The 23,045-nt window shown below is 50.7% G+C and overlaps 1 protein-coding gene across 1 annotated transcript in view; it reads left to right on the forward strand.

Moving 5' to 3' along the window:
• NNT (nicotinamide nucleotide transhydrogenase) overlaps window positions 1-23,045 on the forward strand; it is a 480,843-nt gene that overhangs the window by 356,590 nt on the left and 101,208 nt on the right. Inside the window, exon 17 of the mRNA XM_078675042.1 lies at window positions 3,923-4,102. Within this exon, the coding sequence (XP_078531168.1) occupies window positions 3,923-4,102 (180 nt within the window). The remainder of the gene's footprint in view (window positions 1-3,922; window positions 4,103-23,045) is intronic.

Raw genomic sequence — 23,045 nt, forward strand, 5'->3', positions numbered from 1 at the left:
CAATTGAACTGCCCGCATTCTTTCCAAATCCAGAGACAGTAGCGGAAAGAATGCTCCATGCCTTGGACGTTAAAAGGGCGTTGATGTACTATATTGACAGAACACAACCATTTAGAAAAACACAACAACTATTCGTTGCCTTGATTAAGGGAAATGAACAACCATTCAATAGTAACATACATTTCCGATGCATTATAATGTTACCCATCATACAGCTAGCAGTGTGTCTAGCGAGGCCTGTGTGTTATGCATGGCAGTAAATCACAAACAAAATTAGTTAATTTGTCAGCTTCTACCTTGTGTGTCTCCAGGCCTCGGAAACATTCACTAAAAGATAGGATTTTTCAAACGTCTTTAATGCTTATTGCGCGTTTCCAGCTTCCGCTGAGATTCCATAGCAGAGAAATTCTGTAGCAGTTGCTGGGCACAGGGCAAGCAGGAGGGCTAGGCGGGTGCAGGCAATCAATCAATCAATCATACCATTTGTATAGCACACTACTCACCCGGGAGGGTCTCAAGGCGCTTAGGGGAAGGGGTATGCTACTGCTCGAACAGCCAGGTCTTGAGTTGTCTCCTGAAGGCGAGATGGTCCTGGGTCAGCCGAAGGTGGATGGGGAGGGAGTTCCATGTCTTGGCAGCCAGGTAAGAGAAGGATCTTCCTCCGGCGGTGGCTCTTCGGATGCGTGGTACGGCGGCGAGGGCGAGGCTGGTGGACCGTAGCTGGCGGGTGGGCGTGTAGAAGGTCATGCGGTCGTTGAGGTACTTGGGGCCCAGGTCGTGGAGAGACTTGTGTGCGTGGGTGAGGAGCCGGAACGTGATCCTCTTGTTGACGGGGAGCCAGTGAAGGTTCCACAGGTGGCTGGAGATGTGGCAGCGTCGGGGGACATCCAGGATGAGTCGAGCGGAGGCGTTCTGGATGCGCTGGAGTCTTTTCTGTAGCTTGGCTGTGGTTCTGGCGTAGAGGGCGTTTCCGTAGTCGCTACAGGGGTGGGGTGAAGGGGATGTTGAGAACTAAATGGAGAGAATAAAGAAAGACGACAATAAAACAAGCAGGTCTCCATTTTCAGACAAGTTGCAATGGTAAGTAATGGCACTTCGGTTCCAGGTTACAATGTTGTTTATATGATAATATCGACCATGTGCAGTGATGAGTATCAGTATTTGTCAATCAGTTTCTAAAAGCATTTTGCGGCACTGTTGCAATACTGAACTGATAGTATACGAGTGCAGATGCTTCTCGGCATGATTGCAATACATGTATCTGAAAATACCGACCCTGCTTAAGAATTGTTCTAGTTTTAGATGACAGTAGGGACATTTCTGCGTGGCTTTCAGTGGGATTTAGGAGTTGAGATGCAATATTCTCAATACCCTCATCGCAGCAACAGACGACATTCGAACACTACTGGACAATGGAGACACAGTCGCCCTTATCCTCCTTGACCTCTCCGCAGCCTTCGACACAGTCTGCCATAGCACCCTGATACAACGACTCAGAAACATCGGAATTCAAGGAAAAGCATTGGACTGGATCATTTCGTTCCTCGCTGGAAGAACTCAGAGAGTCCGCCTCCCCCCTTTTAAGTCAGAGGCCACCGATGTCATCTGCGGCGTCCCGCAAGGATCTTCACTCAGCCCCACCCTCTTCAACATCTACATGAGGCCCCTCGCAACCATCGCACGTCAACACGACCTCAACATCATCTCCTACGCTGATGACACTCAACTGATCCTCTCACTCACCAAAGACCCAACAACCGCCAAAACCAACCTACACGAAGGGATGAAAGAAGTAGCCGAGTGGATGAAGCACAGCCTTCTGAAACTGAACTCAGACAAAACGGAAGTCCTCATCTTAGGCTCATCCCCTTCCGCCTGGGACGACTCTTGGTGGCCAACGACCCTAGGAAAAGCCCCCATACCGACGGACCACGCACGGAACCTGGGCATCATCCTGGACTCCTCACTCTCGATGACCAGATAAGTCAACGCCGTCTCATCTTCATGCTTCAACATCCTACGCATGCTCAAAAAAACATTTCACTGGATCCCCACCGAAACAAGAAAAACGGTCACCCACGCACTGGTTACTAGCCGTCTGGACTACGGAAATACCCTTTACTCCGGTTCCACCGCGAAACTACAGAAAAAACTCCAACGCATCCAAAATGCTTCAGCCAGACTCATACTAGACATCCCCCGCACAGACCACATTTCCGCTCACCTGAAAGACCTTCACTGGCTCCCCGTCAACAAGAGAATAACGTTCCGTCTCCTCACCCACGCACACAAAGCCCTATACGAACTTGGACCTGATTGTCTCAACACGCGCCTTTCCTTTTACACCCCCACCCGCCAGCTGCGTTCGTCCAACCAAGCGCTCGCCGCTCTTCCGCGCATCCACAAAGCCACCATGGGAGGAAGATCCTTCTCCTACTTAGCGGCCAAGACCTGGAATTCCCTTCCCATCCACCTCCGCCTTACTCAAAACCACCTAGCCTTCAGAAAACAACTTAAAACATGGATATTCGATAAGTAAACCCCCCCCCCTTCCTCAAGCGCCTTGAGACCCTACGGGTATGTAGTGCGCTATATAAATTCTGACTTGACTTGACTTGGTACTTTTACGCTGCTCATTTACAAGCACTGGCAATTCAAGAATAGGTTGGAAATACCCACGTTTCCCTGCTGGGCTACTATACTCATAACATACTGGCATCACCATTTCTCAGCTGTTTAAAAATACGGATACTATGCGAACGCAAACGTGTATTTTAATACTGATTAAAGCTTTGCCATGTTGCCGAAAATTAAAGAGAAAAGTCACAAGCAATGGGAGAGATTACTTTGTAGATGAGCAGCCTTGTGGCTGGTCTGCCCCCTGCAGGGAAGGGTTATAGAGGCAGAAAGGCACATTTAACCGAGACGAGGAAGGATTTTGAAAGGATAGAAACGTGAAGTAATTCAGTAAATAGCTAAGAACAGCACGCTGGGGGTCACACGTACCTTGCCACTTTTTGTGTGCTTTAATGGACAGTGCGGTTACAGAGCTTGTTTATGCATGGGTGGGAATAGGACTCGCACAGAGGCAGCAAGACCACAGTGGATGTTGGGCAGTGCAAACGAGGGTGGTAAGGGAATACTGACTGCAAAGCACTGCTAGGAGAAACGAGTGAACACAAGTACGTGTTTCATATTGAAAGACTCTTTTGTCCCTTAAAGGGTTGTTACAAATGTAAATGGTCTGTTTAAAAGTAAAGACTCACTGAGGAGCAGAGCACCCCAGTCGCAGCAACTCCGATCTTTAACCATTAATGATGAATGCGCATGGGTTCGTGCACCATTGCTATGTTGTGATATAGTGGTTAATGGACACGGAGATGGTGCCGGTGAGAGCGTCCGACTCATGGCAATACTGCTGTCCTTCCTCAGTGCCTCAGATGAATCATCCAATACGAGCAAAGCACTGAGCTTAAAGAAAATGGATGTGAAATTGACTAAACCGTTATTGAATCAACATTGACCGTTATTGAATCAACATTGAGAAAGGCACTAATCGCCGAAACGCGTCTGTTGGCTGCAATAAATAATGTCTACAACGAGAGAGACTCACTCTTTCCTCTCTCTCTTTCCCTCTCTCCGTAAAATAAAAGATCTTGACTGCAACAATGGCAGGGATGTCCTAGCAGCACTGTCTAGAATTTTTTGTCCTCCCATACCCAAAAAGGCTATTATCACCACGAACATTGTCAAGGCATTTGCAAACCTTGGAACATTTACACACACAATGTTTGAGCAGATAGTGAAATGTATTCAATTTTTTCTGATGTGTGTCAGTTTTGCATTAATTACAAATCAGTTTCCTTTATAACGTGTATATGTAAGTATTCAGTCCCATTAATGACAATTTCTTTTTCCTCAGGGTGTGACTTTAACTGCTGCCATCGGTGGAGCGGACATGCCTGTAGTTATCACTGTATTGAACAGTTACTCTGGATGGGCTCTTTGTGCAGAGGGCTTTCTGCTTAACAACAATTTGCTGACCATTGTTGGCGCTTTGATTGGTTCATCGGGAGCCATCCTCTCTTACATCATGTGTGTGGTAAGTTAAGTGATGTTAAAATTTTGCTCCGCTTCCAAAACTGGCACTAATTTTCAGAAGATCGGATCATACAAAACCAGGATTAGACTCCCTCAAGTATTCCAAGTGAGTAGCCAGGCTTTCTCTTGTAATGGAATGGAATGCATGGAACCGTAGAAACTGTTCCCATGATGCACCATAAAATAAGTTCACCAGAAGCATTGTTACAGTAAGTGCAGAATAACCGCTAATTCGATACTCATTCAGTCATTAGAGTTTAAATCTATTATTTTAACATTTTTAGTTTTGGACCAGAGTAACAATTTTCGTGGTATTCCTTGGCAAAACAAATATACACCTTTTCTATCAGGATTAAAGTTTGCAGCAACGTTTGAAGCTGATGTGATCATACTTGGTATTTAACTATTTTATTCCCGTAACTGGAACTGCAGAGCTTCATGTCAATGTGAACCTTGTTCTGCAAAAATGGTACTGTCACTATAGGTAATGCTGAAAAAACGTGTTTTTTTACTTATCTATTGCTAATGGTCAGTCAGTGTGATATATAATATAAACCTTGTACTTGTAAATTGCACATTCACCCCTTAGAGCATCTTTATGGTAGGTAATGGGTGTATTGTAGCTGTAGAGACGCATGCTGTGCTTTCTCCTGCCATCTAGGGTTGGCCTAGGACATTATAAGTTGTTTTCCTTCAAAGAGGTGTTTTTGGCTGTCGCATCTGGATGTTCTTTAATCTCAACACGACGATCAGAGAACAATTTATTTATTGTGTTTTATAAAGTGCAAGCATGACCATCACAGTGTCAGAGCGCTATACAAAGGGCGAGCTGATGAAAGTTGCTGTACAGTAAAAGCAAATCTCTGATACTGTTAGTTGTAGATTCCTTACCTTAGAATTTCCCCCTGGCATCAGTCTGGATCCAGAGATTTTTCCTTCAGCAATACCCTTGTGCGTAGGTAGGCGGCTTTGGTTGATTTCACATCCACCCATCCTCCCCGCTCTGTGGACTGATTTCTTGGGCTAGGGACTCTCTTAAGGGGGCCTAGTTGTAGCACAACAGTGGTCCGTGTCTTTCACAGCTCTGCGCTTCTGGCGTGAAAAATCGTGTCAGAACTGACGTCAGGGCTCTGCGGTGGTGTCTTAGTAGGCTCAGCAACATCAGACTGGCGACCACAACTCCGGGCGCGGAGTAGACTGATGCCAACTACAAACGCCCAGGGGTATTGCTGAAGGAAAAATCTCTGGATCCATACCTACGCCTGGGGAATCTACAACTAACATATGTATCTGGCAGAGACATCTAGCCGCAGATTCCTTAACTTATAATATCCCCAGGAGTGAGACTGGATCCGGAAATATTTTGCAGCAGCACCTCTGCGTGCCAGGGGACAGCGCCAAACGACCCCACCCTGACGTCGTCCGCGTACGTGATGTCAACGAGGTCATATAAGTTCCTCCCGGCGTCAGTTTCCTTCTTTTCCGCATGCAACGCGGATCCAGAGTGAGCTCCTCTGGCCTGTTTTCAGGCCTCATTTTCGACGCTTCGTGTCGGGAACAGTGTGTTATGCCTTTGGGCTTCAAATCTTGTAATTCTGGTTTGCGGCAAATGTTCGCGACAGACCCGCATCTTATTTGTATGTGGTGTCTGGGCGAGCACCATTACTCCACAGACTGTGAAGCCTGCCAACGTCTGAAACCAAAGTCTCGGCGGGAGCGCCCTATGAAGCTTCTTTCGGCACGGTTGTCCCGGTCAGAGTCGTCTCGCCCCCACGACCTCGTCGTCGACTGCAGATCCCTCTACTGTCCAGTCCACCGTCAATCGCCCAATGGGGTCCGGCGCCGTCGTTCTCCACTTGGTAAATCAAGGCGCTTGTCGCCTAGGTTATCGACCTCACCTTTTTCTGTGGTCAGGGGCTCTGGTTCCCGGACCTTTCTGGATGTGCATTCCTGACAGTTGCCCCCCCCCCCCTTCTATCCGGCCTTCCCGGTTGTGGCGGTGACTCTGGCCCAAATGAAGGCCTATGCTACGGCCTTGCAGGCCTCTCTTGGATCCTCTCTCGTTCCTGGGGCGTCCTCTGGACCTTTGCTTCTTGTGGGGTCGCCGGCGGTTTCTCCCCCAGCGCTGATTGAGCACTTACCCCCCAGGAACGTCGGAGATGTGGTGTCGTTAGGGCGCGGCCCGGCTGGGTCCCCCTCTACGCTCCACGTGGGGTTGTTAGGGTGCGGCCCACCTGGGTTCCCCTCTTTGTCCCATGGCGCCTCTGCCGCACAGCATAGCCCTGCGGGGCTCCCTGTGGCGCCGCAGGTGGTTGCCCGTGCTCATAGACCTGACTTCAGCACCCCCCACCCCTCCGGGCAGGTGGCCGCCCGTCCGGAGCTGGGGTTGACGCCGTCCTGGCTTGCCTCTTCTGCTCCGCCTCCGCTCCTTTCTCCAGAATCGTAGCCTGCTCGGAATGAGGCGGAGCCCTAAAATTGCCTCTGAGGGGGAGCTTTTCATCGTTTAGGCGCCGGAGGCTGCCGAGTCGGCGTTTGACGAGGCACAATTGGCGCCGACACGTGTAGGTTCGACGCCGTGTCGGCGCTGAGTTCTGGATTCTTCTATGGAGGCCTCTGGACAGGGTTCTGCGCCACTTTCCCTTCCGATGTCGCCAGAGCTAGTGCTATCAGTGCTCCCCTTGGAATTTGTGGAGACTCCTCAGGAGCTCCCAGATCCGGCAGGCTGTTCGCCTCCCCGTGGGGCATTGGGCGCACTTTCAGTGTCTTGGGAGGGTCAGCCTACAAACTTCCCCTACTGATAAGTTGTTTTCCCCTCAGCGGAGGGCTACCAAGGCTGGTGCGGCTTTTTTGAGAGTGGTCCCTTCGGCCACCCACATTTTCAATATGCAATACCCCTTTACCCCCTTGTCGGTGGACCCCTTACTGGAAGTCCTCCACCGTGAGGTCCGGCAATGTGGAGCCGCTTTTGCCTTTTGAGGCATCCCTTTATGATGCCCTCTTGGGTACCTGGGTCTGACCTGCTTCGGGTGATCCGGTGGCACATTCAGTTCTGCACTGCCACCGCCCAGCTTCTCATGATCCGGTCTGTCTTTTTGTGCACCCTGATGCGCAGGGGTTTGTGTTGCAGACTGCCTTTCCTTCTCTGCTCCCTCTAACGCTTACTCCCTCTCGGGAGTCCAGGTGGCTTGAATCCTGGGTAGGAACGTCTCTGCATCCACTAGTGCTGCCCTTCGGTCCTTAAATACTGTGTGTCTTGTGGCTCGGGTTACTTCTGCCCTGTGGGACTCTGCAGAGTCTTTGCTTACTGCCACCTCCGAAGGTGCTCGTCCTCATCTCCTTCACTCCATTCGGGATTGCCTCGACCTGGCCGAATTCACAATCCGTTCAGCCTTGGATACTGCTGATTCTTTGGGCCGAGCAATGGCGAGTTCTGTTGCCTTAAGGCGTCACGCTTGGCTGCGAGATAGTGTCTTCCCCGAAAATATCCGGGAACGTCTGGTTGATTTACCCTTTGATGGGGTTTTGCTCTTTGATGCTCACGCTGAGTCAGCGGTTCACCAATTGATGGTGGGCTTTCATCCTCCCACTTAGGTCCTTTTAGGCCAGTCTTCTGTGGTTTCATTTCACATCCTTTAGATGCGTTTTGGGTTTAACATAGGGAGTGAGCCTTTCGATGTACTCTGTGGTTAACATGAGCAATGCGACATATGTCTTCTTTTTTTATGTGGCAAGGGTGTTTACACTTTAATTAGCATCTCTTGATGCGTTTTGCTTTCAGTTGCCTGTTGGCCTTCTGTGGTCGTGTCACATAGGTTGCTGTGTCCTCTGCTTGTGGCTTTCAGCCGGTAGCTCAGTTCATTAATGTCTTTACGGCCCGAAACTCTGTTCATGGGTTTGGTTTGTTGGTGCATTCTATTGACCTGGCTTATGGCCCTAAGAGATGTCCCCGTTGTCCAGGGTATACATACTCCGTGTGAGGTACTTGTACGCTATTATATAGCCGTGCTTATCTCACCTGGGCCTGGAGTTATGGGCTCCATGCGCCGATTGAAGTTCCGTTGTACGGGGTTCTAATTGTTCCTTGGTGCATCTGCTTTCGCCATAGTTATCCACCTCTTTTGAAGGTTTCATAGTCTCCTCTTTGCAAACGGCTCCTGCCTGCTCTTCAGGTGTTGGGTATGGTCTGGCATATACATTATGTCTACATACCGGTTGCCTTTGTTTCCTCTTCCTACATTGCCACCTCTTGTTGTGGCTGCGAAGCTTGGAATAATCTCCATGTGTGGGGGAGCCCTTTTTTAGGGGGTTGCAAGTTACCATATGTTTCTCTCTGCTTCCACCTCCTGGAGTGATTTTCCAGTTGTCATATGCTCCCTTTTTGGTGTTCTACACTGTCCGTGTCTTTTGGAGTGTTGGTCTTGGATTCTGAGACTCTTTCCACCATTCGTTGACTTGGTGTTGTTGTCCTCCACCTTCGGACTTTCCTCCTCTTGTTACAGCTACGCCTGTAGGACAGTTCTTCTGATAGCAGTGGTCGTTGATTGCTGTCTGTGAGTCTATATTGTGGGCCTCCCTCTGGCTTCATGCTGCTTGGTCGGGCGCTCTTCTGTTCCTGTGTAAGCTATTTTAAGGTCTCTATTGCCGTTGCCAGCGGCATCGTCTACCTGCTTCAGAGGGTTGTGGGTTAGTGAATGGCGTGCTTCTTGTCCTTCTGGCTGTTCCCAGCGCGTTGTTCAGGTTCTGACTTGCCTTTGAGCTCTTGCCACCGGCCTTTCGGCTTCCTTTTATAGCCTAGTCTGTTGGGCGCTGGTTGCATCTCTTCAAGTTCTTTCCAAGCTTGGGTTAATGCACCTCTCAGGCGCCAATTGGCGGAGAGTGATCCTTCCTCTCTCTTCTGGGGATCATACATTTTTACCTGTAATTTTTACACTGAAATGGTGTGGCGCCATTCCGGCATGTTGTTGGATATCTTCTATCTTGTGACTTCTGCTCTTCGAGCTGCTGGGGTTGCTGTTGGGCCATTCTGTCGCAGATATTCCCGCTTTGTCAGTCACGCTGTTGACAGATCACATACCTGGTGCTTTCTGTTGTCCTGTCGCAGACCCGCCCCTCTTTTAGGGTATGGCTGTGGTATCTATTCTAAGTTAAGGAATCTTCGGCTAGATGTCTCTATCAGATGTACGAGTTACTTACCTTCTGTAAGAATGTATCTGGTAGAGACGTTGTCTAGCTGCAGATTCCTGAACGCCCACCCTGCCTCCCCGTTCTGCGAGGACCTTGTCTAGTGGTGTTCTCGGCTGGCCTCTTCAGTTGTCATTGGGTTATATCTCAAGGGGGTTCAGATTGTTGCACTCCCCTGGGTGCTTTCATATACAGTTAACCTCTTCTGAGGGGCTTCTTTTCTGTTATATGGTGCCTTTTATTCACGAGGAGATTAGTTTTCCTCGCCAGTCACCTTCTCTTCGGTCTGCTCTACTACCTCGAGGTCCTGGTCTCCTCGTGGTCATCCTCTTTGAGGGTCGGATGTGCTCTGTTTCCGACCTCTGTTTTTAGAGGGAAAAGGCCAGTCTTCTCATTCTTCCTACAGTGGACTGTTGTTCTTTCTGTGTTCCGTTCTTAGTGAAAGGCACAGTTTCACATGGCACTATCAGTCTATTTCTGTCTGTTGAGATGTCTTCCCTTGTTGCACTTGGGAAGGGGCCTCCGCTTAGCTTGCGGGGCTCTTTCTCACAGCTTCCACTTATATTTGTAGGCAGTGTCTATTCTGACTTTAAGATGGTGTTTTCCACCATCCTCCTCCTTTATTCACAAATGTTTAATTTCTCGCACACTGTTCCCATACTTTCACAGTTTCTGTTTATTGGCTCTGTGTTGTGTTCCGTGGAAAAGTTTCTCAGAAGAAAACAGACGTCAGCGCGCCAGGAGGGACTTATGACATTGCTGACGTCACGTACACGGACGACGTCAGGGCGGGGTCGTGTGGCCCCGGCGCGCAGTGGTGCTGCTGCAAAATATTTCCAGATCCAGTCCCACGCCTGGGGATATTCTAAGTTAAGGAATCTGCGGCTAGACAACGTCTCTACCCGATACATCGCTACCGAAGGTAAGTAACTCGTACCTCTATCAGATACATCGTTACCGAAGGTAAGGAACTTGTTTGTTACTTAAGATCCTCTGAATATAGGATTCGAAGAGCTACATCTAAAATCAATAGGATGCAATATATAATTGGGTGAATAACCGTTTCAAAATAGTTCTATTATGACACACTTTTTTCAAGTAGTGCCGCTTTAACTTCCTTTTTGAAAAGCCGAAGTGAGGTAATTGCTCTTGTTAAGGGTGGAAGGACCATCCATATTTTTTGAGTAGATCCAGTGAAAGTGTGGGTGTGAGCTTTACTTTTTTTTTAATCTCTGGTTCTAGTATGAGGGATTTGGCACTTTTAGAATCCCTTAATCCTTCTGATAAATAGATTGATTCTATTCACCATGTATTTGGGACCTTAGTAGTGTAGAGCTTTGCGGGTTATGCATGCAACCTTTAGGTGTTATGTTAAAAAATGTTGTGCCGCGCACGGTCACCAAATGGTTTCATGACGCTCATAGCTTCAACTGGTAGCCAGTTGAGGGTCCTGAGTGCAATCATAATGACTTGTGCCTGTTAAAAGCCTTGCTGCTGCATTTTATGTCACTTTTATTGGGGCTACGCTGGCTTTAGGTTGACCTATAGTGGTTACGTTCCATAGTCGAGTCTTGAGAGCACTAAAGATTGAACCGTGGTTTTGAGGTCATCTGTTTGTCTGAATGTTTTTTGTTTTCTTGGAAGTTGCATATGTATGTTGGCGCTTCTGGTTGCTGCTTAAATGTGAGCTTGCATGTTAAGTTTGAGTCTTGTGTGATGCCTAGTGATTTTAGGGAGTCGCAGATAGTTGGGGTGCAGTTTAGTAATTTGAGGGGAACAGAGCATGGTTGTGGTTGTAGGGATCTAAGGGGTGGGAAGAAAAGAATGATTTCAGTTTTTATTTTAGATGGTTGTGTGCCAGCCAGTCATGTGTTTTCCCCAGGGTGTCATCCAGTCTCCAGATATCTTTTTGAGTTGAGAGTTTGATGTAGAGCAGAGTATCATTAGCATAATTAGCATACATGTGGCATGAGATTTTAGATTGTTAAAGGATTTCGGTGAGTGCTTCCATGTATAAATTGAAGTGTTGATGAATTGTGGAACACCCCTGTCAATTTTTGCTACATCAGATAGGCCGGTGCCGATTGTTACTCTTTGTTGTCCGTTCTGCAAGAAGGAGGTGAACCAGTTAAGAACCGCTCCGGATAAGCCCATTCTGAGTCAAGGGTATATCTGTCATTTTTGGCTGACCATGTCGAACGCCACTGATAAATCTAGAAGTATTAGTAGGCGGGATTTGTTCTGGTCTAGTGATGTTTGTATATCATCTAGGATATTTTAAATGGTGACCTTAGTATTGTGTCCAGGCCTGAAGCCTGATTGGTGGTGGTCTAGTAGACCAAAATTATTTGTTTTCGCATAGCTGATCGTGGGCACATTTTACTATCAATTTAGCCAGGAAAGGAAGACTGGATACTAGTTGGAAGTAATTTAAGTTTGTCTGGTCAGTGCCCACTTTTTTAGTAGAGGAGATATTTGGGTCATCTTTAGACATTCTGAAAGGGTTCCTTGTTGGAGAGATGAATTAACATTTTAGTTCCTAAAATAGTGACGGATTGGTGGATCTCTCAGTAGGTGGAAGGGAATGAGATCATCGAAATGTGTGCATTTGGTGGTGGGTGTGTGCATCTTTTCTAGTGTGAGTAGAAGTTTAATGACTTTCTTCTTGACCCATTCCATGTCTTCCCTAATTAGTTGAAATATTTGTATGTGGTTGATCAATCCCTTGACTGGCCACGAGCAATCAAATCGAGGCAAAAGAAGGTCTTGATTTTCTGTAAAATAGCTTGACGAATGCTGGCAGGTAGGGTGGTGGACCCATCTGTTTTTATCCACAGTGCATGGTCTGGCACCCTTGGTCTGATCACCACGGCATATGTGGCCTTTGTCTCTTCTCTGAGCACAACAAGGCCTCTTATGAGTCCTGTCTTGCTTTGTGCTGAAAAGCAACACAAAGGTGTTGAAGGGAAACACATTGGGAACACCTAAAGATGCAGCAATACTCATCCATTGAGACGCCTGACCTCGTCAGTGAAGACTCCTCTAAATGTTGAGATAGAGGAGGAAGGGTCTTCTGGAGTACCGACGCACCAGTTGATGCCCAGCCAAGGACCTCATCTTTAAGTGCCTCAGAGGGAGAAAAACTTGAGGACACTTTCGGTATTGACATCTGGGGGCCCGAAGATTAAAACACTAAGGGCCCGATGTAGGTAGCCCTTTACCGATCGGAATCGGCCGAAAATACCGATTTTCGGCCGTTTCCGATCGGTAAAGGGCCATGGAGATGTAGGGGCACATTTTCGGTAATTTTACCGATTCGTTATCATTACCGAATAGGTAAATTTACCGAGTCGGTAATATTTACCAATTCGGTAATGATAACGATTCGGTAAAATTACCGAAAATGTGATGTAGGTAGCCTATGTTCCGGCAGCACATGGCTTACAGAATCGGTATTTTACCATGGAATACAAATCCATGGTAAAAAACCGATTCCTGTGTACATGCACATCTGTGCATGTACACATGTGCCATGTGACAGACAGACGTGCCCTTAGGGCATGTCTGTGTGCCACATTGCACACATGGCCGTTTTGGGGGTGCTAGAGGGTGTCAAAGTGACACCCCCTGCACCCTTGTGAATTCCTTAAATACCGATTGGGTAAATACCGAATCGGTAATGCCTAATCATTCCTATGGGCTTCAAAGCCCATAGGAAAGAATGGGCATTACCGATTCGGTATTTACCCAATCGGTAATTCATGAATTGTTAAGGATTCGGTAACGAATCCAGATGTTGGGACCTACATCCCATTTACCGATTTTAAAATACCGAATCGGTAAGATTCGGTATTTCAAAATCGGTAAATGGGATTTACCTACATCGGGCCCATTGTGCAGTCATGAGTACCATTCCAGTGCTGAGTGCTACTTCAAAGTTCCACCTACCTAAACACCCTTGTGATGAGGCAGAGCACCACTGCCGAGGTAGCTGGGCATCAAGCAGCAAACACTCGAGAGAAAGATTTGGCATGCAGTGGGCTCTGGTCAAGATAAGGCTTCAAAGTCAAGCAGGCTTCCAAAGAAAGGGTTCGATCACCCCCATAATCTCCAAACCCTTGCCAGGAGGGCCGCTGATACTCCACCTTCAAGGTTGAAATCTGTGCCAAATAGTACTCTAGGCCCTCAACGCCAAGTTTAGAATGATCCGGGGCACCTATTTTTGAAAAACTAGCAGAAGAACTGGATGCTAGAAAGAAGCAACTTTTATCTAACCAGAGACTGGAAAGATTTCCAGAAAGCCGCCCGATGGGAAAGTCTTGATTTAATTTGCCTCCTACCACCAATAAACCGAGACTAGCCTTCGAGGAGCTTCTGCATCCAGTGCCAAAGAGCGACAAATCCAAGTCTATAAGCCCTCTTCCCATGCCTTCTAGACCCAGGCACTTTTCCCCGCCGTCTTTGCCATGCTCATATTCTCTAGTGTCTCCAGTGGGATCAGTACACTCTTCTCTGCACAGGAAGCCATTATGATGGAGACCCATCTGAGGAGCCTTCTGGGGCAGGACCTGGATATGACCTGTAGGATACCTACAGCTTTACCCACAAAATGAGCCAGACTGGAAGCCTTATCCAACCAAGCCATTCTACCAATGATACTACTGTGTTTGACAGAGGATGCATAGGGTGGCTCGCAATCATAATGTTGAGATGCACATCATTCAAGATGATGATTGTTTCTATGTAGAAACCCTCTCAACGGCTGAAGGCCCGCCCTGTTCAGTTTCTACCAGTGCTCAAGGGTATGCTCAAAATTGCTCCAGGTTGTCTTAAGGATTCAGTTAGAGCCATGGTAGCTATGCCTCAAGTATTGAAGAAGTTAAAGGCCCCTCCCAATGGCCCTTGCTACATTGGAGATCTGAAAGAGACACGTTAGTATTAGATTCCTTACCTTCGAATATCCCCAGGCGTCAGACTGGATCCGGAAATTTTTGCATAGCAGTACCCTTGCGTGTCGTTAGGCGTCGTCTGCGGCTCTGCGTCCGTCGTCGGCGTCGTGGGCGCCGTGATGACGTCGTCGGAGTACTTAGACGCCGCCTCCGCTTGCTGACGTCAGTTCTTCTTTTTTCCGCGCCAGCAAGCGCAGATCTGGAAAAAGCAGTAACCTAGTCACTTTTTGACTAACTTTTTGATCATTTCTCGAAGTCTTTCCGACTCCGATTGGTGCCGTAGGGATGCCCGGCTTTAAGCACTGCGAGGATTGCGACCGCCTGATGTCGGTCACGGATCCTCACCACCTGTGTTTAACTTGTCTAGGCGTCGATCACGACGACAAGGCCTGCTCCGACTGTTGGGCCCTCTCTTCGAAAGCCAGGCGGGAGCGGTCTTGCAGGCGACTCGAACTCCGGCAGTCGGTCCCGTGCCGCGAGAGGTCTCGGTCCCACGGGAGGTCGAGGGACAGGTCGCGGGCTCAGAGCCACCACAGCTCCGAGAGTAGGCCGCACTCCTCCGGGTCGAGGTCGTCGTCAGGTAAGAAGCACAAGAAGTCCAAGAGGCGTCATCGCTCTGCGGACTCCCCCCGACGCTCGCACGATGCGGCCGGGGGTTCGGGTGACACCACCCACGCGGCTCCGTCGGAGTCGCGGGCGCCGCGTACAGCTCCACACCCTCCGGTCCCTGGGCTAAACGCGACGCAGGAGGAGATCGAGCGCTTCCTCAAGGCCATGAGGAAACTCTCTCCTCCGACGGACTCCGCGGCGCCTTCGGGCCCAGCGGACCCGTCTGGGGCCCCTAGCGGGTCGGGGGTTTCGACCCCGACGCTGTCGGGTGCTTCGGCCCCGACGCCGCCGGCGCCTTCGGGCCCGGCGCCGCAGGTTCCCGTTATCCTGACGCCGCCGGCGCCTTCGGGCCCGGCGCCACGGGGTCCAGTTGTCTCGGCGTCGGGACGCCGCTAGACCCTCTTCAGGATCTGGATCGTCGCCGGTGGACCTTACGACCTCCCCGGCGTCGGACCATCAGGTCTCGCCTCCGGCGCCGTCCTCGGGCGGCGCCGTCCCCGATGCCCCCTTCATTCCTGTTCTGACGTCGGGACGGCCCCGATGGGCGCCGCGCCAGATGTCGTTTGGGGAGTTTCACTTCTATGAGCAGGCCCCATTAGTTGAGAACCCTGAGTTTCAGGAGATGGGTGATGAAGAGGATTGGGAGGGGTCTGAGGACCCTCTGACCCGAGAGTGTCAGTCTCATGAGGACTGGGCAGGAGACCTTGGGGAGGCCAGTGGCCTGGACACCTCTCCAGACACTGGTTTTGTCTCCCCTCCTACCGTGGCTTCGGAGGAGGGGGCAAACTACAGTGTGGTGTTGATGAGGGCTGCCAAGCTCCCCGTCGCGACCGTGAGGACTAATCTCCTCACTGAGGTCCTTAAACCGCAGTCAAGCTCGGCCGAGCCTCTGCTGCCCTTTAATGAGGCCTTGACCGACGTTCTTCGGGGCACTTGGTCCAAGCCCGCTACGGGTTCGCCCGTAGATAGGAACATGGCCAGACGCCACAGCCCGCCCCGGGCGACCCATGTTTCCTGTCCACCCACCCTACCCCCGAGAGCCTGGTCATCCAGGCCTCCAATTCCCAGACCGCGTTCCCGTCGGCGCCGCCGGACAGGGAATCCAAGAGGTACGAGCAGTACGGCAAGAAGATCTTCTCGTCCCTTAGTCTGGGACTGCGGTCTTCCAACACCGCATGCCTCTTGGGCCGCTACACCCACTCTCTGTGGGATACAGTTGCGGAAGTGCTGCCAGAGTGTCCGTTGGAGGTACGGGCCAAACTCGGCCAAGCCCTTGTGGAGGGCCGGGATGCAGCCAAATATTCCATACGGTGTGGGCTGGATACCACCGACTCACTGGGTAGAGCGATGGCAACGACGGTGGCGGTCAGACGCCACGCCTGGTTGAGGTCCGCCAACTTTTCGGCCGATGTCCAGAACACCTTGATGGACATGCCGTTCGATGGCCGTCGCCTCTTTGGCGACAAGGCAGACCATGCGCTCGAGCTCTTTAAGGACTCCAGGGCTACGGCCAAGTCCTTGGGCCTCTCGGCCCCGCGCCAGCAATCGGCTGCCTTTCATTCCCTTCGTGGCCACGGAGGGGGAGGGGTGTACCCACACGTGCTGCCAGCCACGCTCCGCAGGGTAATACCCAACGCGGTGGCGGCCGTGGGAACCGCCGTCCCGGCGGTCGGGGACAGCGGCGAGGTCAGTCCACACCTTCCCCCGCAGCACCTGCCTCAAAACCCTCCTAGTCCGTGCTTTCAGGCCCATGTGACGCCAGTGGGGGGGCAGGGTTCGCCATCACCACCCCCACTGGCGCACCGTCACTTCGGACAGGTGGGTGCTGCAGATCGTCCGAAGGGGCTACTCCCTCCCCTTCGAGGCGACTCCTCCAGCCATGCCACCGCAGAACCACCGTGTATCAGGGGATCATTTGCGACTTCTGCAGGAGGAAGTAACGGCCCTCTTGGCCAAGGGGGCCATCGAGCGCGTTCCTGGGCCAGAAGTAGGGTGTGGTTGCTACTCCCACTACTTTCTGGTACCCAAGAAGGGCAAAGGGGGCCTACGCCCTATCTTGGACCTACGGAACATCAACGGTTTCCTCCGGAAGGAGAAGTTCAAGATGCTGACACTGGCTCAGGTCCTAGCTGCCCTGGACCGGGGAGACTGGATGGTAGCGTTGGACTTGCAGGACGCTTATTTCCACATCCCCGTCCTACCGGCGCTACCTGCGGTTCACGGTTGGCCACGAGCACTTTCAGTATACCGTGCTCCCCTTCGGCCTTACCAGCGCCCCACGGGTGTTCACAAAGGTGATGGTGGTGGTCGCAGCTCACCTGCGCAGGTTAGGGGTTTCAGTCTTCCCCTACCTCGACGACTGGTTGTTGAAGGCGGGCTCGTCCCAGACAGTCGTCAGCCACCTCCAGACTACGGCAGATCTCCTGCCCCGGCTGGGGTTCTCCATCAATGTGCCAAAGTCACACCTGTGCCCCTCTCAGAAGCTCCTTTTCATCGGAGCGGTTCTCGACTCGGCGCGGTTTCGGGTTTATCCACCCGAACAGCGGGTCCGGGATATTCAGGCTCTGATTCCCATCTTTCAGCCGTTATCCCGGGTCTCGGTCAGGTTGACGCTGCGGCTTCTTTACTTTACTTTACTTTACTTTATTTGCATTTGTATAGCGCATAAATCACCCGAAGGTCTCAGAGCGCTTGCAGAAGAAAAGAAAAAAAGAGCTCCTAGTTGTATACCCACATAGCAGGCGTGCAGGGCTTGAACAGCCACGTCTTTAGTAGTCTACGAAACCTGAGGTAATCGGACTCTGTCCTAATCTGGAGGGGAAGGGAATTCCAGGTTTCAGGGGCGGTCTTGCTGAATGCCCTGTCACCATTTCTGGCTGTGCGCACCCTCGGGATGGTGAGAAGGGATTTGCCAGAAGATCTAAGCATTCTTGCTGGTTTGTGGGCTTTTAGCTTGCGTTCCAGGTATGCTGGACCGTGTCCATTGATGGATTTATGGACCAGGCAGCATAGTTTGAACTTAATACGCTTTTGTACTGGAAGCCAGTGTAAGGACTTTAGGCACGGCAGAGATGGAGTGCGGGCCGGTAAATCCAGCACCAGCCTAGCAGCGGTGTTCTGGAGGACCTGTAGGCGGGCCAGGAGAGTGATATTTATTGAAGACAGAAGTGCATTTCCATAATCAATCCTGCTGATGATGAGTCCTTGTACTAGAGGCATGCGGGCTGAGCGAGGTATCCATTTAAAGATCTTCCTCAGCTTGCGTATAAGGCCGAAACCAGTTTGCACTACTTTACTTATGTGGTCAGCCATGGAGAGCTTATCATCGATAATTACCCCAAGATTCCTGACAGAGGGTTTGGGCGAGGGGCAGGGGCCGAGAGAAATTGGCCACCAGTCGTCTGACCATATTTTATCGGCTTTTCCAAATAGCAAGACCTCCGTCTTACCAGCATTCATCATTAAAAAGTTCTGGGTCATCCAGTCATGGATAGATACCATGCACTCTTTAAACCTTAGTTTGACTTCATCTGGGTTATGGTTTATAGTGACAAGTATTTGGGTGTCATCTGCGTAGGACACGGTTCCAAAACCGTGCTCTCGGATGACCCTTGCCAGGGGGGACACATACAGATTAAAGAGTGTAGGGCTCAATATTGACCCCTGGGGAACACCCTTGTCATTGTCATGGAAGTCGGAGGCATGAGCTCCGACTGTGACTTTGGACCGCCTGTTGGTCAGATAGCTCTTTATCCAATATAATGCGGGGCCCTTGACACCAACCTCAACAAGACGCTCTAAAAGAATGCGATGTGAGATGGTGTCGAAGGCCGCAGATAGATCGAGGAGGACAAGTATGGCAGACTGGCTGGAATCAAGAGTCATTCTTATATTGTCTACGATTTCCAGCAGGGCTGTTTCGGTACTATGCGACGCCCTGAAACCCGACTGGGATGGGTCCAGGAGCTTATTGGTTTCCAGATGGCTAATGAGTTGTTTATTAATTAGGGACTCCATGACCTTTCCAAATAGGGGGAGAAGGGAAATGGGTCGATAGTTGGGTAATGATTTGGGGTCAGCCGAGGGTTTTTTCAGAATGGGTCTTAATACTGCCTCCTTCCAATGAGATGGGACCAAGGAGTGTAGCAGGGACTGATTCAGAATTTTTGTAATGGCAGGGATCAGGATAGGCGCTATTTTAGATAGAATTTGCGGAGAAGCAGGGTCTCCCGGGGCTCCAGACTTCATTTTTCGCAGGGTTAGCTCAACCTCTGTTTCTGAGCAAGGTGGGTGACAGAGCGATTGATGTGGTTCCTGCGGTTGTTATTCGGTGAGCCTATGGCCTGACTTATAGGGGGCTGCTGAGGAAAGAGCTTGTTGATCTCATTGATTTTGTCATGAAAGTACAGGGCCACAGAGTCCACCCATTCTTTAGATTCATTGAGTGGATGTTGGTTCGCAGAAGGGTTGGTAAATTCTTTAACTATACTATACAGCTCTTTCTGTGAGTTAGCTGCCTGTGTTATCCTAATTCTGAGGTAAACTTTTTTAGCCTCGGCAATCCCTTTCATGTACTGCCTGTGTGCTACTTTGTATTGTTCCCTGTCTTTTGGATCTTTTGTTTGTCTCCATTTCCTTTCTACTACCCTGACCGAGTGTTTAACTAGCTCCAAATCCGATGTAAACCAGGGCGAGTTTTTGGTTGGGGCTTAGAGGCCCGCACCGGGGCAATAACATCTAATGCCGAGGCAATTGCGGATTCTAGCTCCTTGGCTGCTGTATTAGGGTCAGTATCCTGAGTGATAACTGGAGGGGAGAAATGCGCAGCGAAGGAGTCGGGTGATCTTATTCCATGGCCTACTTAGTTTTACTTGGGTAGTAGGTCGGTGTTTACCCTGTGGGCCGGCAATATCGAATTTTATGAGCAAATGATCAGACCAGAGGATAGGATCGATCTGCTTGATCTCTACTTTTGGAGAGTTGGTGCAGATGAGATCTAGTGTATGTCCGGCAGTGTGCGTTGGACCTGTAGGAAGTAGGCATAGCTGTAAGGCCTCAAGGCTCGTGATTAAATCTGTAGTGTGGGGGTCAAGAGTTTGGTCCAAATGATAGTTAATATCCCCTAATAAGAGGAAGTTCCCTGTAGGTAGGGCGTAGGGCGCTATCGCTTCCACTAATTTCTCCACAAAGTGCGTTTTGGCTCCTGGGGGTCTATAAATGAGGGCCACCTTCCATGACTCTGTTTCCTATGGTCATGGAAGCAATACACATTTCGCCCCAGACTTCTAAGTATGAGTCGTTAATGTGTAGCTTAATGTCAGGTTTATAAATTATGGCCGTTCTGCCTCCCTTTTTTCCGAGGCGGTCAAGTCTATGTATTTTATAGGGGGGGGGGAATGGCTATCGCATTGTCGGGCAAGGAGGACTCCTGTAGCCATGTCTCCGTGACAAATAATACATCGGGGTGATCGGAGTTCAGAAGCGACCACATTTCTAAGGCGTGCTTAGGTATGGATCTCGCATTGCAATACAGATTAGTCTGCGGTCGGGGAGCGGGTGTGCTAGGAAGTTGATTTGCCGCTAATATTTTGGCTCCCATGCCCCTGCTATTATTACAGGCATATTTGGGTATTATGGTGGTAATACTATCTGTATTCAAGGCATGAAGCTCCAAATTAGTGTATCGTATGATGCCCATAGTGGATTGCTGGTTGGAAGGTGTTGGTCACCAGACAGTTAGGTGAAAAGAACTGGGTACCTGGCGTCTGGAGTCAGCCGGGAGCGGACGGGCGCAGACGGGCTTGCCTTTGGCGCGCCACCGGCACGCCGCTGCGCACGTCCGCTCGGTGCACTGAGTTAAGTAGTCACAGTGGGCGGGACCGCAGCAGTGTGGGCTGATGCTAGAGCGCTACCCCTGATAAATCGAGGGAGTGAGGGGCCTAGAAAAGATGGTGTTTGACCCCTCCGCTCAAACGGCACAAGCCGCGGCGGATTAGGGATACACCAAGCAGGTTCTGGGGCTGATGGCCTCCTGCATCCTGCTGGTGCATCATGCCAGGTGGCGGATGCGGGCTCTGCAGTGGGACCTGAAGTTTCAGTGGGCCCAGCATCAGGGCAACCTGTCTGACCACGTCCTGATCTCGGAGGGCACTGCGAGACAGCTGCAGTGGTGGCTCACGGACCGCGATTGGGTCAGCGGCAGATCCCGCTCCCTTCCTCAACCGGAGCACGTAGTTGTGACGGATGCGTCCCTCCAGGGCTGGGGAGGCCACATGGGAAAGGTGGAGATCAGAGGCCACTGGTCTCCGGGGGAGGCCCGGCTCCACATCAACCTGTTGGAGTTACGGGCGATTCGTCTAGCACTGAAAGCATTCCTCCCCTCTGTCCGGGGGAGTGTAGTGCAGGTGTTCACGGACAACACCACCGCCATGTGGTACTGCAACAAACAGGGCGGGGTGGGGTCGTGGACCCTTTGCCAGGAGGCTCTGTGCCTCTGGCAATGGCTGGAACGCCAGGGCGTGACCCTGGTGGCTACACCTGGCGGGTTCTTTGAACGACAGGGCGGACGAGCTCAGCCGTCGGTGCATGATGGATCACGAATGGCGTCTGAACTCGGACGTGGCGCAAGGCCTCTTTCAGCAATGGGGAGAGCCTTGGTTAGATCTATTCGCCACCGAAGAGAACGCGCAATGTCATCAGTTCTGCGCGTTGGAATTTCCAAGGCGGCACTCGCTCGGAGACGATTTTCGTCGCGAGTGGAGTTGCGGTCTACTGTACGCCTTTCCGCCTATACCACTTCTGCCCAGAGTGCTGAAGAAGATCAAGCGCGACCGGGCCCAGGTCATCCTTGTGGCTCCGGACTGGGCTCGAAGGTACTGGTATCCAGAGCTACTCAGTATGTCAGTCCATCCCCCGGTTCGTCTGCCTCTTCAGGAGGACCTTCTGTCGCAGCAGCAGGGGGCGGTCCTCCACCCGAACCTGTCCAGTCTCCACCTCCATGCTTGGAGATTGAGCGGCGACAGTTGAGGCCATTTGACTTGCCTCCTGAAGTCTGTAACGTCATTCTGGCAGCCAGGCGTCCCTCCACAAAGTCGGTATACGCCTGCAGGTGGAACAGATTTGTGGCATGGTGCACAGCAAAGGCTGTGGATCCTCTTACTACCCCTCTTTCTGAGGTTCTTCTCTTCCTTCTTTCTCTTGCCCAGCAGGGCTCTGCTCTGGGCACTATCAATGGCTACCTTTCTGCCCTTTCAGCCTTTCTAAGGCTGCCTGATCAACCTTCTTTGTTCAAGTCCCCTATTGTAAATAGATTTCTAATGGGCATCACTCACACATTCCCTCCTGTTCCATTTGTGATGCCTCAGTGGGACTTGAACCTGGTTCTTACGTTTCTGATGTGCGCTCCCTTTAAATCACTTCACAACTGTCCTCTTCGCCTTCTTACTTTGAAGACTGCTTTCCTGGTTGCCATCACCTCTTCCAGGAGAGTGAGTGAGCTCCAGGCCCTTTCTTGTACTCCACCTTTCCTTTCTGTCCATCCGGACAAAGTGGTGTTGCGTACCAAGCCTTCTTTCCTGTCCAAGGTTGTCACGGCCTTCCACATCGGGCAGTCTATCACCTTGCCAACCTTCTTCCCGCCACCGCATCCCTCTAAAGAGGAAGAGCGGCTCCACCGTCTGGACCCAAAACGTGCGCTCTCATTTTACTTGGACCGCACATGCCAGTTCCGGGTGGATGACCAACTCTTTGTTGGTTACGTGGGCGCTAGGAAGGGGAAGGCGGTGCACAAGCGGACCATCTCCCGGTGGATCATCTTGTGTATCCAGGCATGCTACTCCTTGGCTAGAAAGGAGCCCCCTGTTGGATTACGGGCTCATTCCATCCGAGCCACGGCGACTACAACTGCCCTGGGCCGGGGGGTGCCCTTACAAGACATCTGTCAGGCAGCTACGTGGGCATCGCTGCACATGTTTGCAAGACACTACTGCCTGGACAGCCAAGTCCGGAGGGATGGCTTCTTTTGCCGTTCCGTCCTCCAGGACTTTCTGGTGTGATTGTTGGTTCGCAGACCCACCACCGGGATTGGTATTGCTGGGGTATCTATTCTAAGGTAAGGAATCTAATACTAACATGTCTCTTTCAGATGCACAAGTTACTACTTGTGTAACGATATATCTGTAAGAGACATTAGTTAGTATTAGATTC

This window comes from Lissotriton helveticus, chromosome 2_1 (assembly GCF_964261635.1).
Source record: "Lissotriton helveticus chromosome 2_1, aLisHel1.1, whole genome shotgun sequence".
Taxonomy (NCBI): Eukaryota; Metazoa; Chordata; class Amphibia; order Caudata; family Salamandridae; genus Lissotriton; species Lissotriton helveticus.